The sequence below is a fragment of the Anabrus simplex genome, chromosome X, assembly GCF_040414725.1.
Source record: "Anabrus simplex isolate iqAnaSimp1 chromosome X, ASM4041472v1, whole genome shotgun sequence".
Classification (NCBI taxonomy): Eukaryota; Metazoa; Arthropoda; class Insecta; order Orthoptera; family Tettigoniidae; genus Anabrus; species Anabrus simplex.
The window spans coordinates 170,859,251-170,875,720 of record NC_090279.1 but is presented as its reverse complement, the minus strand read 5'-3'; the positions used below and the strand labels follow the sequence as shown (position 1 = coordinate 170,875,720).

At 39.8% G+C, this 16,470-nt stretch overlaps 1 protein-coding gene across 1 annotated transcript in view; it reads right to left on the bottom strand.

Annotated features, from left to right (window-relative positions):
- LOC136886750 (uncharacterized) overlaps positions 1–16,470 on the bottom strand; it is a 275,978-nt gene that overhangs the window by 256,078 nt on the left and 3,430 nt on the right. The window contains exon 2 of the mRNA XM_067159555.2: positions 14,556–14,641. Within this exon, the coding sequence (XP_067015656.2) occupies positions 14,556–14,568 (13 nt within the window). The 5' untranslated portion in view covers positions 14,569–14,641. The remainder of the gene's footprint in view (positions 1–14,555; positions 14,642–16,470) is intronic.

Sequence of the window (16,470 nt, the reverse complement as noted above, 5' to 3'; positions counted from 1 at the left end):
AGGTGGCACCGGCTTGCCTCTTCAGTGTGCCTTGAGCCCAGCTGAGAATCGTACAGAATGATGACGCTATAATGGGGTCACGACGCTGAGTAATCAATTCAATGAATAATAACTATTTAGCTCGTCGCTCCAATGACCTAGCCGGTATAAAAATATCAGGAACTATAACCAATCTCTAGCTGTCTTTCGCCAGAATATTATTGTTTTCGTATTATAGCATCTATATCACAACAGCGCACTGAACCATATTCATTACTACATTCGACCGCAGACCTCAACATGACTTAAATATGTCATTCTGATGAGGCCGATAGCAGACATATTGGGAGAACGGAGCTCAAAGAGTTTAAATGCGAAAAAGAAAACAGTATATTCCCGTCCTTAAAGTTCTGTTCTTTGTATAAGGTTATGGCTAGAGTTGGGAAATAACAGAGTAAAAGTTATGTAATTACCTGTAACGATTACATTCTTAGTAATTTATATTTGTAAACGTTACTGTTTTACAAAATGTAATTTTTACTTGTAATTTACTTCTTGAAACAAAACTGTAATCGTTACATTGTAGTAACTCATATAGGGCCTACATCACGTGGAAGCACAAACGGGGAATATAAATTATGATTATGATAATTTTTCAGTTCTATTAACCCTTAAGTACTCGCGTCACAGAGAGGTACATGAACACTCGCGTCGGGTCTTTTTGACCCGCAATTGCAAGTGGAATAGTATAGGTGCAATATGAGGGAAATTATCCATTCATAGCATAATATTAAGTCCTGATCCTTGGCTGAATGATCGCCGTAATGGTCTTCAGTTCATAGGGTTCTGGGTTCGATTCTTGGCCGGGCCGAGTATGTTAACTTCGTATGGTTGATTCCTCTCGATCGGAGACTGGATGTTTGCATCAGTCTTAATACACACAGTGAGACAGTTTACCAACTTAACTGCGGTAATAATAGTTGTTCGAGATTCCGATTCATACTATACAATGCAACTTTCATCAAAGGAACAATTACACATGTATTACAATTAAATAGAAGACACACTGACTGAGCGAGACTGCCAGTCTGACGAATGCGCGCGGCAAGCGTGTGAATTATACCTCATTGCCGATGGCTTTGGTCAACATATACCCCTGTTTCCCTTCGTTACAGCACATACTAAAAGTGCGATCACTATCTGATGGTACAAACCTGCGCGAAGCCCCTAGCTTGGAGGTGAGAATAGGGAAGATAGTTAGTGGCAAGGTTCACTACTGCTGAGCTATTGGGAGCGAAATTAAACCTTGTCACCCTAACGTAGTCACCAAGAGCCGACATGAACACTGCGCTAGTGATGGGATAATCGAATACTTTTAATTATCGAATAACCTCCATTCGAATAAAATAATCGAATGAGTTTCAAATATCATTCAGTTGCAGTGATTGCGTAATCTAATATTTTCAATATCCGAATAACCTCCATCCGATTATTTAGATAATTGAATAAATAATCATAAATAATCCAATTAATAATCGAATGAGTTTCAAATATCATTCAGTTGTATTCGGATGCGTCATGAATCAATTTTTTGATTTAAGTGTGTCGGATGGATAATCGGTTGAGATAAAAATACAAATAAGCCTTTTTCCAAACGTATCCCCAAATATTGAAAATAAAATAAGTGAATTAACTGTCTTAATAACATCACTTTTCATTCAATTATTATTTCGCAAGCATTCACTATTCAATTGCCTCATTCATTCGAATGCAGTTCCGAATGAATAATCGAACGGAAAAATTCACGATTCGATTGCCTCATTCATTCGAATAAATAATCGAAAAAATCGGATGGGAAAATATTCACTATGCAATTACCTCATTCATTCGAATGCACAACAGAATGAGAAATATAATCGAATATTTTGTAATCGATTATCCCATCACTATACTGCGGTTGCAACTAGCGCCTCTCAGGCATACTGCAGCATGTGGACTTGTCTGTATGCGAAACTCGTTTAGTGCGTAACTAAGGTTTTGTGCCATCAGATGCCAATCGCGCTTTTACACGCCGCTCCGCGAGTCTCCACTACTTGCTGGAGCGCTGTACGAATGGGATAGCCGCGTCGAATGACGTTTTTACGCATTTCCGCTAATCGCCGCCACTGCAACTCATGGGTGCGGAACTTTCGATAGTTCGACATCCAAAGATTCGGTAATCCTAACGCGGGAAACACAAAATAGGAAAAATTACTCCACAATGGTCACCAAACCTTCGTGAGGAGACGGCGCCGGAAGAATATTTAATCATTTCGTTGTCAATCAACATAACATATTTCTGAATATTATTATTTCATTAATAAGGCGCAAGAGCTCATATTCGTACCCTCTCAAGACGGCTCCAGGTATTCCCGCTTCCTCCCCTCAATGTTCCAGAGATGATGGCACTTTTCTACTCATCTTCTGCACAACCACGTCTTGTTTCAATTCAATCTTGATATCTGTCTATGCACTCAGACGATTTATCGCTTCCAATTTCCTTGTAACATTCAGACGGGAAGTCCGTCCCTCCATCCTGCGTAACAACGTACCACAATACTGTGAGCGATTCTCAATCTGATTCGTGATTGCGATAACGGTTAGTCAGTAGTGTCTTCTTTCATTTCGGCCAGTTATGTACCACGCTATTTCAACCCTTTTCTGTCTTGAGCTTTAACACTCCCGCATCCTTTTTCGGTGACCTTCCTTCCGTTCTCCGGTCCACGTCTTGCCTGTCTTCGTTTTAGGTTTTGTTCGAAAACTCTGTAGACATTCAAGTTTCTTCTTTAAAGGGTCAGGTTGCAGTATGTCATCACGTAAGATCCCCCAGTTCTTGTAAACGCTTTTCCATCTCGGTGAACCAGACCGCTTTCGTTTTCTTATTCAGAAAGTTGGCAAAGATTCGAGTGGACCATCTTTCTGGTCTCATCCGTGTTAAGTGACAATAGAAAGAAAGCCTTCTTTTCCTTTTCCCAATAGTGTCTGTTATTTTCTCCATATGGAAATATAGTTCATGATTGTTCCTTCTCCTATATTCTCCATTTTCTTCTAATGTGTCCAAGATATTCCTTATGCCCTCCTTTCTTTGGCTTCTAGTTGTTCTGCCAGACCTTCTTATTCATTGAGAGGTATTCTGCTGCATATACAGCTTCATTTTAAACAGATATTTTGTATTTCTACCCGGATGAATATCTTCGGTCTATAATTGCATCATTGTTCCGCAGACATATACACACTACAGGGTGCTGAAAATCTTTGTTTCGTCAATTAGATGAGTGTTAGAGAGTACAGATACCAGTATTTTAAACAATATAGTAATCATAGGTCTGCGGTGATTTGTTTCGGTTGACTACGTCTCACAAGGAGAGGACAGATTCCAATGCAACGAATATACAACTTGGAGAGTTTCGCCGCAATCAACCGGAGTGGTGGCCGAGTGATCACAGTGGTTGTCTGAGAACGTCGACGACATGAGTTCGGGTCTCGTCGCAGCTAAACAGCTTGTAAAAAGAAATTCTTATTTCAGGTATCGTGAAGATAAAAATGCGAATAAAAATATTAAGCACACTGCAATGAACTTCACGTTCCCTCAAATAATAATTTATTTTGCATAAAAAGTATAACTGCTGAGACTCGAACTCACGTCGTAGAGGTTCGAGACAAGAACAGGTCGGTTATCGCGCCGGTTGACTGCGGTGTAGCTCTCCAAGTAAGATAAACGCGTTGCATCGGAAACAGGTATTCATCAATTTATCGGAAATTACTAGGTTTCGGACCTGACATGTTTTAAGAAAATCTGTTCGCCTTTTAGTGTTCTATCACCTCCACTTGGTTCGTATATTGTATATTGTCGACGTATATTGTGCCGCCAAGTTGGAGGGAGACATTTCGAACATCCGCTCTGAGATACGATAGTGTACGTTTGTCCCTTTTCATTGTCAGCAGCTAAAATGCAATAGCGGCTGGCTCTAAAGGGCAGAGGAGCACGTACTCCTCCAGCTAACTATCTATTATTGTATGGTTTTAAAAGTACTGACCGGTGCGACGTATAGCCCCTAGCAAAAAAAAAAAAAAAAAAAAGTATTGACACTTTGAATTATGATGCATTCAGTTTTAGTACTAGCCGCAGCATGGAGCTAGTGGGGCAATGTTTTCATCTCACGCGTAGTTCATTTCCTCTAGCTCGTTGACCGACCAAGCTGAGTCTCTACCCATCTCTGCAGACTCTTTCTTGGGTAAGTCTGCTTCGTGCCTGAGTAGAACCTACTGTTTGTTAGGCTGTCCTAATTGAAAGCGTTGCTACGCAGTGCTAAGCAGCACTGTATCGCTCACGTAAACAAACACATTACATATTTCAAACGTGGCTGTCTTAATTGACTGACGCGTCACACCATCGCGCCGCTTAGCGCCGCACCGCACAGCACAGCGAGCATAGCAAGCCAGTTTGATTTTGACGCTACTTCGCTGAAGTTCGTGTACGATGGAAGTTAATTCAGAGAGGTTTGTTTCTCTTGTCCACGCGAAAGGATGTTTGTGGGACAAGAGACATGGAAATTATGTGAATAGGAAAGTGGTGGATAAGACTTGGGAGGAAATCGCCGAATCGATAGGATCCACAATTAAGTGCAAATTTACACCTTTCAGTATATTAATTATTGCCCAAACTAACACTACATTTTGAAAGTACTGTTCATTTCAAAAAATATCTTTGAAGTACATTCCCATCGCTTCGTTACTACTGTGTTTTTAGTATTTATGAAAAATACATTTCATGACCTCATGTATCCGGAGGGACTGTTGACGTAAGCACAGAAGTGATCCTTCACAGCAGTTACAGACCTGGTACTAGAAATGTTCACCCTCATATTAAAGTTACGTAATGATTCATCTACCGTAAATTGTTCTGCATTAATCAAAATACCTTCATCTATACCTTCTAAATCGCGTACAATATTGTGTAGCAACGCTTCCAATTGGTACATAGCCGTACGCACAAAATGGGAGATTTGGAAATTGGCGAACCCAGCCCCTGTTAACGGAATGCTGCAAAATCGGTCGTCTGAGAAGCGTGTTCGGTTGGCTAACGAAATTAGTCAGTATCCTACTACATAATATTTAGTGTGATGTAGTTAAAATTAAATCTGTCAAATGCAGTGTGCGGATACAGCCTCATTTAAAATTAGAACAAGTGGAGCTTTATAAAGGGCTTGTTTGGCTTGAGTCAAATAATGAGTTGTCTGTTTTCCGCGCATGTTATTCAGACTTGACTTAAACAAAAGGTGGAGTAAGAGATCTCAAACACTCGAAAGAAAAAAGTTAAAAAACACGAAATTTCTTTTCAACATATTAATTCATGCAAGGAATATAGGAGTATGGTGACTCAACTGGATTCTGCTTATCGCCAATCGATTACCAAACATAACGATCAGGTTTAGAAAAACAGAGAATATATTTGTTTACTTGTGTGTGTTTAGTAAGAATGTAAATTTGTGGAGAAGCAGTGCCCCTCCGCAGCCGCTACTGTTAAAATGTAAACTAAAAGCAAGCAAAATGTCACGTTTACTTGAGCGCCTGGGAGGTTGGCAGCCGATCTGAATATTTAAGAACGCCTTACGCCAAAACTAATCAATGCAGGCGTATGGTTCCAATGTTTAAAATACTAGTATATTTTACCACCTAACATTCCTTTTATTTACGAAACAAAGTTTTTATGTACCTTGTACAGCCGCGTGTAAAATATGAAGCAGTATCCGCAGCGGCTGTTTCTAGGAAGTAAAAATCTGGCGCAAGCGATCTTCAACGGAGTGAAAATGTCTGTGGAGAGCAACCCACCGAGTGGGCGGGAAAACGCCACAACATAGCAGCACTGCTATTACGAAGGCAGTGATAGCAGTCGCTTCGCTGAACAATTCTGAGTAACCTCTCGAGGTCAAAACGCTTCCCATTTGGCCAAAGACTACAAGAATTTGAATTGAGAAACATTTTTCAATGCTGCGTCAGGGAACAAAATGAACAATCAAAGCCCCTTTTCCGTGAGAGTACTCTTGATTTTGTTTTTAATGTTCATGCCTTCTTTCTGGGGAGATCTAAACCATATTGCTTGAGATACCTTCACATTACATCAGAGTGTATCACGTGTGGCACTCACGATTTACTAGGCATTCAGAAACAATAATTGGAGGTGGATTCTAACAAGTACCATTCCTGCCAACTTTCCAAATGATCTATCAGTAAAACAACACGATCATAAGACAAAATAAGCAACAAAGACAATTCAAGTTACTCCAGAACTACATAACCTCAGCTTCGCAACACGTGGCAGTAAATATGAAGCAAATTAAGCGATGAACATAATTCACATGTTATTCCGTAACCTCAATACGACCTACACTTCAAAATGCGTGGTGAAGAACAAAACAACTATTTTTTTATAGGACTGTAAAGGTTATCGAACGAATCAATGCATTAAAGAATTGATATAGATCCACTTGAATTCAGGACGCATTTCGTATTCCCACTGAAATACTGTAACAGTCGGATGTGTATAATATAAATCAGAGCGATGTACGGCATCGAATATTCGTTGGTTACACAGCATGTATCGGCGGCCTGCGGAAGCTTCTTCTGGTGCGAATTTGAAGATCTTGGGACGTAAATTCGCAAAATATTATAGTTATTGCGTGCAACCGTAAAACACACTGCCTTTCCGAAAATTTTACCGAAAAGCCGTAAAGAATGGCAGGTATGAAGTACGCAGATAGTCTGTCAGTGTTACCATCAGCCTAAGCGGCACATACGTATTGAACGGCTGAATTATGAGACACGTAATTAATAATAATAATAAATGTATTATTAACTATTTTTACGGTTTTCGGACATGCCGAGGTGTCGGAATTTTGTCACACAGGAGTTCCTTTACGAGCCAATAAATCTACAGACGCGGGGCTGGCGTCTTTGAGCACCTTCACATATCAACGGACTGACAGCCTGGATTGAACCTGCTAATTGGACTCGGAAAGCCAGCGCATTAATTGTCTGAGCTAGTCGGTCCGGCCACATAACTTCAACAATTTGTTTTACGTCGCACCGACACAGATAATGTTTTTGACAACGATGGAATAGGGCAGGGCTAGGAGTGGGAAGGAAGCGACCGTGGACTAAATTAAGGTACAAGTCCAGCATTTGTCTGGCGTGAAAATGGGAAACGGAAAATCATCTTCAGCGCTACCGATAGTGGAGTTCGAACCCACTATCTCCCGAATGCAAGCTGACTAGCCATGTGACACAAGCCCCTCACGACCAATTGATCATATTTTGTATGGTTTCCCGAGACGCCGAGATGTCGAAATTTTGTACCGCAGGAGTTGTTTTACGTGCACAGTAAACTCTACCAATACGAGGCTGTCGTAACTGAACACCTTCAAATAATACTGGGTTGAGCCAGGATCGCACTTGCCGAGTTGGGCTCAGAAGGCCTAAAGTTATTCAGCTGGCCTTTGGTCACACGGGTCCCGGGTTCGATTCCTGGCAGGGTCGGGAATTTTACACCATCATTGGTTAATTTCGTTGGCACGCGGGCTGGGTGTATGTGTTGTCTTCATCATCATTTCATCCTCATCACGACGCGCAGGTCGCCTACGGGAGTCAAATCAAAAGACCTGCACCTGGCGAGCCGAACATGCCCTCGGACAATCCCGGCACTAAAAGCCATGCGCTATTTTTTGTTCTCTTAATGCGACACACACATTTCCCCACAGGTCATCACCGTAAATAGTCAGCTAACACAATATCAGACGAGTCAGATAATAATAATAATAATAATAATAATAATAATAATAATAATAATAATAATAATAATAATAATAATAATAATAATAATAATAATGTCTCGTCTGGTGATCGCAAGCATTTTTATTTGTGAATAAAATTGGAATCAGCACGTCTGTACATGAACAGCCTCGGGCCTACAGCATTACCTGCAACGCGAACCACAGAGAAGAGACTTCTGATTTCTTTTAAATCCCATACGCACTGACCGCGATGTGAACCTTGGTCGTCTTAAGTGAGAAACCTATGACCATGCCACCCAGATATCACGCTCCGCGTCAGTAACTGAAGTCAATGCTGCGGTACAGTTGAGAACCCTACAGAATTAATCCTCGACTACAGTTTTGTCGGGAACACGCAATTCCATCGTACACAGGAACTGAGAGATATAACAACTAATATAGTCACCGTAAACGAACCTTTCTAGTGGTAAATGGCCTCGGGCTGTGAGGTATGACGTAATCTCACCTTGCCTATATCCAGGGATCGCACGCACGGACAGAAGGGGGATTTAGTTACAGATGTATGTCTTTAAACAGGTAATATAATGAAATGCACTGATTCCATATTTTTCACGAATAAAAGTGACTGCGATCACCCGGCGGGATATTTTCATTATTGAGTAATAATGTTATTGTTTTCATGCCCCACTAACTATTTTTTGACGGTTTTCGGAGACGCTGAGGTGCCTAAATTTTGTCCTGCATGATTTCTTTTACGCGTCAGTAAATCTTCCGACACGAGGCTGACGTATTTGAGCATCTTCAAATAACACTGGACTGAACCAGAATCGAACCTGCCAAGTTGGGGTCCGAAGGCCAGCGCATCAATCGTCTGATCCACTCAGCCCGGATTATTATTATTATCATCATCATCTGGTAAGTGGCAAGAAATGCTGTTTCAAAGAGCTACAAATCAGTGGAGGAATTATATCCATTTATAAATTTTCAGCTGCCTAGCTGAGATGTGCTCGGATTTCCCGCCAGGACGTCGGTTCGATTCCCCGTCACGGAGTCGAAACAATGATAAACTTTATTTCCACTCCTGAGGATGTACTGTACATAGCCCTGAGATTCACTCAGATTACACAAAAATGACTACGAGGTTAATCACTGGGAGCAAAAGCGACCGCCGAGCCGAGTGGCTCAGTCGGTTAAGGCACTGGCTTTGTGAAGCTACAGTAAGTTGGCAGGTTCAATCCTGGCTCAGTCCGGTGGTATTTGAATGTGCTCACAAATACGTCAGTCCCGTAAGAACTCATACGGGACAAAATTCCGGCACTTCGGCGTCTCCGAAAACCGTAAAAGTAATTAGTGGGACGTAAAAACAATTATTATTCAAACGCGGCCCTGGGCTAATAACTTTGTCCCACATTGCGCCGAGTCTGCACATAGTGGAAGCTTGAACCTTTCATCTTCCAAGGGTCTTCATGGTCTGTACGAAGATGACACTGTCTTGCTCTATGATATTCAAAACTGATATTACATCTGTTACACATGAAATTATATTAAATTTCCTGCCAGAAATTGCTCCCTCGGGCTCTCAAATCCAAAGTGTTGACCGGAGACCCTGTGGCCCCGAGTTAAATTTGGCCTTTTCACTAAGTTGTGCAGGGTTTCAAATTTCGTGTTTCATCTCTCTTGTCCTTTTCTGTCTCCGACATTGCGAAGCCAAAGTAGTCTGTCATTTTCTCACCCTTCATGGCCCTTCTCTTCCTTTTGCCGATACCCTTATTATTCGAAGGGTCAGACGTCTTCCATTTTCTCTCCTGATCAGAGCGATAGTGTACTTTCACTTAAAACAATAATCACCACCACTATCACGAATGGTATTTCACAAGGTATCATGATGCCAAAAAGTATATAAAAAAGTATTTTACATACGAGACCGTACCGTGACGGCATGCACTCCGGAGTCATTGGCGAAATATATCCTCGGCTCGAGTAGTCAAGGGTTGTATATAATTGATCACATGGATACGCCAAGATCTTTTAGATGTACGAAAAGTCCAATTGAGTATTTTTCCATATTCATCATTTCGGTCATTAGCAATGACTTTTCTTTCTTCAAACCGTACAAAGAAGGCCCATAATCCGTTGTATTGGTCTTTATCTAGGGTTGTCGCGATTTGCTGGCTAGATTGAAGAAGGGCCTGACTTCACCTCTTGCTAAAATTATATTATTGCAAGTTGCTTTGCGTCGCACCGACACAGATAGGCCTTATGGCGACGATGGGACAGGAAAGGGCTAGGAGTGGGAAGGAAGCGGCCGTGGCCTTAATAAAGGTACAGCCCCAGCTCTCTTGCTAAAACTATGGATTTCATAGTTTTTTTTTTTTTTTTTTTTTTTCCCCTCCCTTAGGTATCTTGTGGCAAAATAGCACTCGTAATAAGGTCGAAAACATGAGTTTTAAGTGTTACACACGCTTTAATTGTGTTGACGTTTGTCCCTCCAAACTGAATTCAAGATCGAAAAAGGCACAGTCAACTGAAGCATTAGTGCCGGTGAAACGGAGAACGAATTAAACTACCGTCGAAAAAGCAGACACATCTACACTGTTTGTTCTCAATAAATGTTCTAAAAATTTGTACCGACGTATCTTCGACTGCCAAATTATCATTCTCAGCAGAGGAAATTACAATATACAGTAATTCGTACAACAGGCACGTGCATATTGGCAGGGAATTTCTTTTATCGAGCCACTGCATTAAGGAAAACCCGGCACATATTTTTATTTTGATCAATTTGGAGACATTTATATGTCTGGGGCACCGGACCAGATGACTATAATTCGGTACTGTTCAGGAAAACCTGGTATTTATCACAATTGTCGCCACACTACTTTTCCCATTCTTTAAGGGGTCAGACCTCTTCTTTATTCAATATCGTAAGAGAGGCAAATATTCAGGCTATATTGCTTCCAGAAATAATAATCACTGTCATTTTACTTGGTCAAACCTCGTTTTTTCAACCCCTATGAAATTAGGGGTATAATGTCTCGGGAGTCTCATTTTCTCACCCTACTTGGTCTCCTTTCAATCAGTACTTTCATATTTCGGCCAATACCATAGTGTAGGAACAGTGAGTCTGTCTCTTACAGGGAGGGGCTGTTGATAGGAGAGACAGTGGGCCTGGTCAAGAAAGCCAATCAATACGACAGAGGATATCGTCACGCTGACCACGCAACGTTCAGTATGGGCCGATGTGGTACGGTTCACTCTCATGTTGTTGGGAATTTCCCCTCTCCAGTCATATGAAGACTAATAATAAATTTGTCCTCCCACGTCTCAACGTGGTAGCGGAGAATGACGACGTGGGATGTCTAGCTGATATCGAGTTGTGCTTCTACTTAAATTGTTCGTCACTTTTTTTTTCCAGTCAGACCTCTCTTGTTCATCTCTTATTCTCTTCCGACCCCGACAGTATTAGATTTGCGAGGTCGGGAGTGCCACATATGTCCAACCCTTTCCTTTCTTCTGCGGATAACTTAATTCCTTTTTTAATTTTCCCTTCTGAACATCATCCTTGTCCAATCTATCGTGGTCAACTTTTGTTTTCTCCCGAATCTGACATTCTTCGATGATGTTATTTGTTTGTGGATTGGTAGTAGTGTGTCCAAACTCATGGCCACAAGTTCACGGGTTCGATTATGGCTAAGGTACTCGATGACTGAAGCCTGTCAAATATCTCGGTACTCCATGCCGTCATTATTGGCATATTAAAGATCTCGATGTCATCCGACAAAATTAAATTAACTCAGCCAGAGGAACTATTACAAAAAGTATTTCACTGGTATCCCCTTGTGGATGGGGGCAGTAATATACATCCACGGCATTCCCTGCCTGTAGTAAGATGCGACTGAGAGGGGTACTTCCAGAGGTTCTCGTCTTGGGGAGAGTGGGTCGGCGATTACTGGGCCCTTAGCTGAATCCGGCACTTTTCCCCTATTTACTTTTTCCATTTTCATCTTTCCTATCTGACCTTTGTCCGTCAAATACTTATGTCTTCTGACCCCGACAGTATCAAGTTTGCGAGGCCTAGGGTGTCTTTCATTTTCACGCCCTTCGGGGCCCTTATCTTTCTTTTGCCGAGAACACTTTTCGGACCTCTTCCATCTTCCCTGTGATTAGCGTTGGTTGAGGATCGTTGCCCAGTTGTACTTCCTCTTAAAAATATAATCACTATCACGACTGTATTAGGTTCGCAAGGCCTACGAACACTTTTTAATTTCCATGCCCTTCCCTTTCTTTCTTTGCCAGTACCTTCATTCTTCGAAAGGTCAGGCTTCCTCCACTTTCCCTTCTTATTAGCGTTAAGAGAGAATGGTTAGCCAGTTGTACTTCCTCGTAAAGCAATCACTACCTCCACCACTCTCTTAGGGCGGAACATGCGTTGGCGACCTAGCTGGGTCTTGGATCGTGTTTCTACTTATTGTACTGAGCCACAATCCTCACTTTGATCTTCCCTATCCGTCCACCCTTCGTCAATTCTTGTTCTCTCCCGACTCCAACTTTATTGCGTTTGGGAGACCGAGATGTTTTTCACTTTCCGAATTTCGTGGCCCTTCAATTCTTTTGCCGATACTCTTATTTTTCGAAGGGTTAGATCTCGTCCATTTCCTCCTCTGATTAGTGCTACGAAAGGAAGTTCACTCTTTATTATAATCACATCCACCTACCTGCTATAGATGAGAAAAGGAATACATCCGTGATATCTCTTGCCTGTCGTGACCATGGAGAGTGAAACTCTTGGTATCTCAGCTACGGAGCAAAGAATGGTGGCCACTTGCCCTCTCGCTGAGTCTGGCATCACTTGGGTAGTGCTCCTTACTTTCACCTTCTTTATCTGACATCCATTATTCAATCATTATTCTCTTTCAACTCCGGCGGTCTGAGGAGTCTTACGTTTTCACCCCCTTCGTGTTCCATCTCTTTCTTGTGCCAATATCGTCATTTTTCAACGGGTCGGACCTCTTTATTTTTCTCTTCTGGTCAGTGATAGGGGAGGACGGTTGCTCAGTTGAACTTCCTCTTAAAACAACCACCACCACTATCAGCCGCCGCTATACCTTCGTTCTTCAAATCATTAGAGTTTAGAGGGTATGATTATCTCATTGTATTTTCCCTTAAAACAATTTCCACAACAACTGGACTTTAACATTTCTTACTCTTTCTTTTTGTTTTTTGGGCCATTCCTTTGCTTACAGTCTTCGACGATGATCCCATTTTCTGAGGATTGAAACTTCTCCCTTCCTTACGTACGTAATGTTAGGAGAGGTGAACAATTTCTCGCGTTAAAATGCCAAAAACGGTACAGCTCTGTAATGTCTCCATCTCTCGTCATTAGGGCGATACAACTTGCGACAATACCCCTTAAACTGAACCATCATCATCAAATTATATTAGTGATTCCAGTTCTTCTCAGTCGACTAAAAGGATTCTCTGGACAGTCTGAGAATTCAACGGAGTAATACGACGTATACAATAAATGGAAAAGAACGGCACACCTGACTTGCAGCCGATCCATCTACTTCGCCAACGAGCGAGATCAGAAGTTGAAGGTCGCTCGGAAGATCCCTTCATGGACTCTAAATTTGCGAGGTGTGTGCGACGAATGAACCCCAGCAGAGTCCGAGATGATTTCAACTACTCTGAACCAGAATCCTCTCTTTGATATTTCTGGTCCACCATTATTGATATCCGACGCTGATGTTATTGTGTTTATGGGGCCAAGGATGTCTTCCACTTCCCTTTCTTCAACAGATATCTTAATTCCTGGAGGCTCAGACTTCTTCTTCTCAATGTTATAAAAACTGATAATTTTATAGTCTTGCTCTTTAAGACTATATCATGAACAACATGGCTTCATATTCTATTCTGAACACACAAGCCAACAGGCTAGAATTGAATACTGGAAGGATATGCTGCCAGTTTTGGCCACCAATTGCAACATGTTATAAAATATACACTCTTAAGAACAATATAGAAAACAAGACACACGGAATCTATACGAGCACAGTTACTGATAGCACATAAATTAATTATAAATGGTAGTAATAATAATAATAATTATTATTATTATTATATATTGTAATACATAAACGAACTGAAAATGTTGCAGACCAAATTATTGAAAATGAAAAAGACCATCATTTTTGTTAACAAAGTATAAGGAGTTCAGATTGCAACCACAATATCTTCCTACTATCCAGTCTACATGTGTTCCCCAACATTCACTTACAGGTCTATTCTGGTGGGCAAAGCAGAAGTAATAAGATGACTAAACAAGTCATCAATATTCTGTTTTTCTTACAAACCCCTCTTATCTGATTTTGTGACAAGTTTTAACTTGTGCCCCTTGCCAATTACTTCATACCTTCCGGTCAATAACTGCCTTTCATCACTAATCGTTGTGCAGGATTAAGCAAAAAGTACTAAACACAATTTAACATTTAGATACCTACGTACTACTAATGACATTTTGTGGGTGTTCACCACAGCGTGCACAGTTCCTTCCAATTTCCTACCTTTGAGAAATATAGAGTAATAGCCCATGACATTCAGGCTACAAATTTATTAAACATGGAAATACTGTTAATAATGAAACATCCTGCAACAATTAAAAATTAGCAATAACAGATGTTCTTCTGAAATGCTGATCTATCACAACCAAAGAATTAAAATAATAATTCTTTTCAATGAAAAACTCACCCTCTCCAGTCATTGTTGTAAGTTAGATCCTCTTCTTTTCTGTATCTTATTTCTCAATACTCTTTGTATTTAGAGATATAAATAATCTGAAATAAATGAAAAATTAAGCTATTAAGAAAAGTGTTCCTCAACTGACATGGATGGTAACAAAGATACGATTTCACAATCAAATATTCTTTACATAATCATATATTAAGCACATTGATAAATATAAAAAAGTAATTCATCCTTTAAGTTGTAATGAACAGTTCAGATGGAATTGATAATACATAGAGTGTTAGGTATGGCAGGAATTAATAGATCTTTCTTGTTATGACAGTGCTTCAGAAACTTATAATATTGTAGCCTACAAATTATTAAACAAACTTATAGAATCTTATGATATGAGATCATCATGAATTCATATGTTCATGTTCCTGATAAGAATATATTAGTGTTGGTTTCTTGTCAGAAGATTCACAACATATTAAAGACATTGCAGCTATGAGCAGTACCCAATATTTCAGTGAAAATTATCACCACCACCTTTCTTCACCAATTCATGAAAAGTACGTAGATATCATCTCAAGTAGGCTTACTTCATTTTGCAATATAAATTATCAGCAATAGAATTATAGCAATGAATCTCACACAGTGAATACAAAGATATATGATTCAGTAATATTACTTCTTTATAACTATGAAATAATAACATCATACAGGGAAGATTAATTCTATTGATCTGAATAAGGATATATTCAAGAACACAAATTGCTGAATTGAGCTGCATCTTCCAAATTAAAGTCAAGTTGTACATCACTGAATGTAAGTTTCAACAAAATTCAAAACCACTTTATAGGACATGTCCAACAATTGCTTCATGTACAAATCTCTTTGTCTTCGAATTACTATGAATTTCTTTGCAGCTACTGGATGTGAATATCATTATTTTTTCCCCCTCAGTAATATCTGTTCAAGAAGAATTCATGAACACTCTAAATGAAAGGAAATTAATTGTGTAATTAACTTTTTCAGGTTCAATATCTCCTAGATCTTCACGCCTTTTCTGCAATAGCACTCTAGCCAGCATTTCACATATCAATCCCAAACAACACTCATGTTTGTATGACTTTATAGTCATGCAGTCAGAATAGTAGAACTCAATATTTTTCATTTCAAATTCCACAACACAGGTTGCAAAAGCTCTCTAAGTTCAGACTAAAACACTGTATCATTAAAAAATTGTTTTTCAGAACAGAGAAGCAAAGAATCCAACAACAAAATAACACATACAGACTAGATTAACAATACTTCAGTAATCTGGTGGAAGGAAGTCACAATGAAATCTTATTCAATGTTGTTCAATCTTTGTTAACATTCTTTTTGCTCCAATATATTAAACAAATAGTACGGTATAACAAAAACCACAAAGGTATCCACATAGTAACTGGAGTTTTAAATACCTAGTAATGATTAAGTTATTTTTCATTTCCTTGGAGGTCACTTTGTTTTCAGAAAGAAAATTTCTTTAAAAAATTAAAATCATGAGTTTCCATTTTCTTTGTCTTGCTTGAAATGTCTTGAGGAATAAATTATGCAGTTTAAACACAGAATAATATCAAACCATAGACCAGCATGTTAAGTATGTGGGGAGTGCGCTAAGCAACTGAGCAATATTGAAAATTTTGTCATTTCCAACCAAGCAGTACGAAAAAGTATAAATAGCCAATATTTGATTTTAAAATGGTATTTCAAGGAGATTTCTTCTAAATCTGGTAAATCAACCACTCAACCAGATAGTTTCAGATGAATATCAGGTAACATCCCTTCCAAATAATGTGTATTTCAATTTGGAATGGTTATAATTGCCATTATAGTATAATAGTTATAATTACCATTATAATATGTTATCTATCATTTCCTGAAACAATGCAGG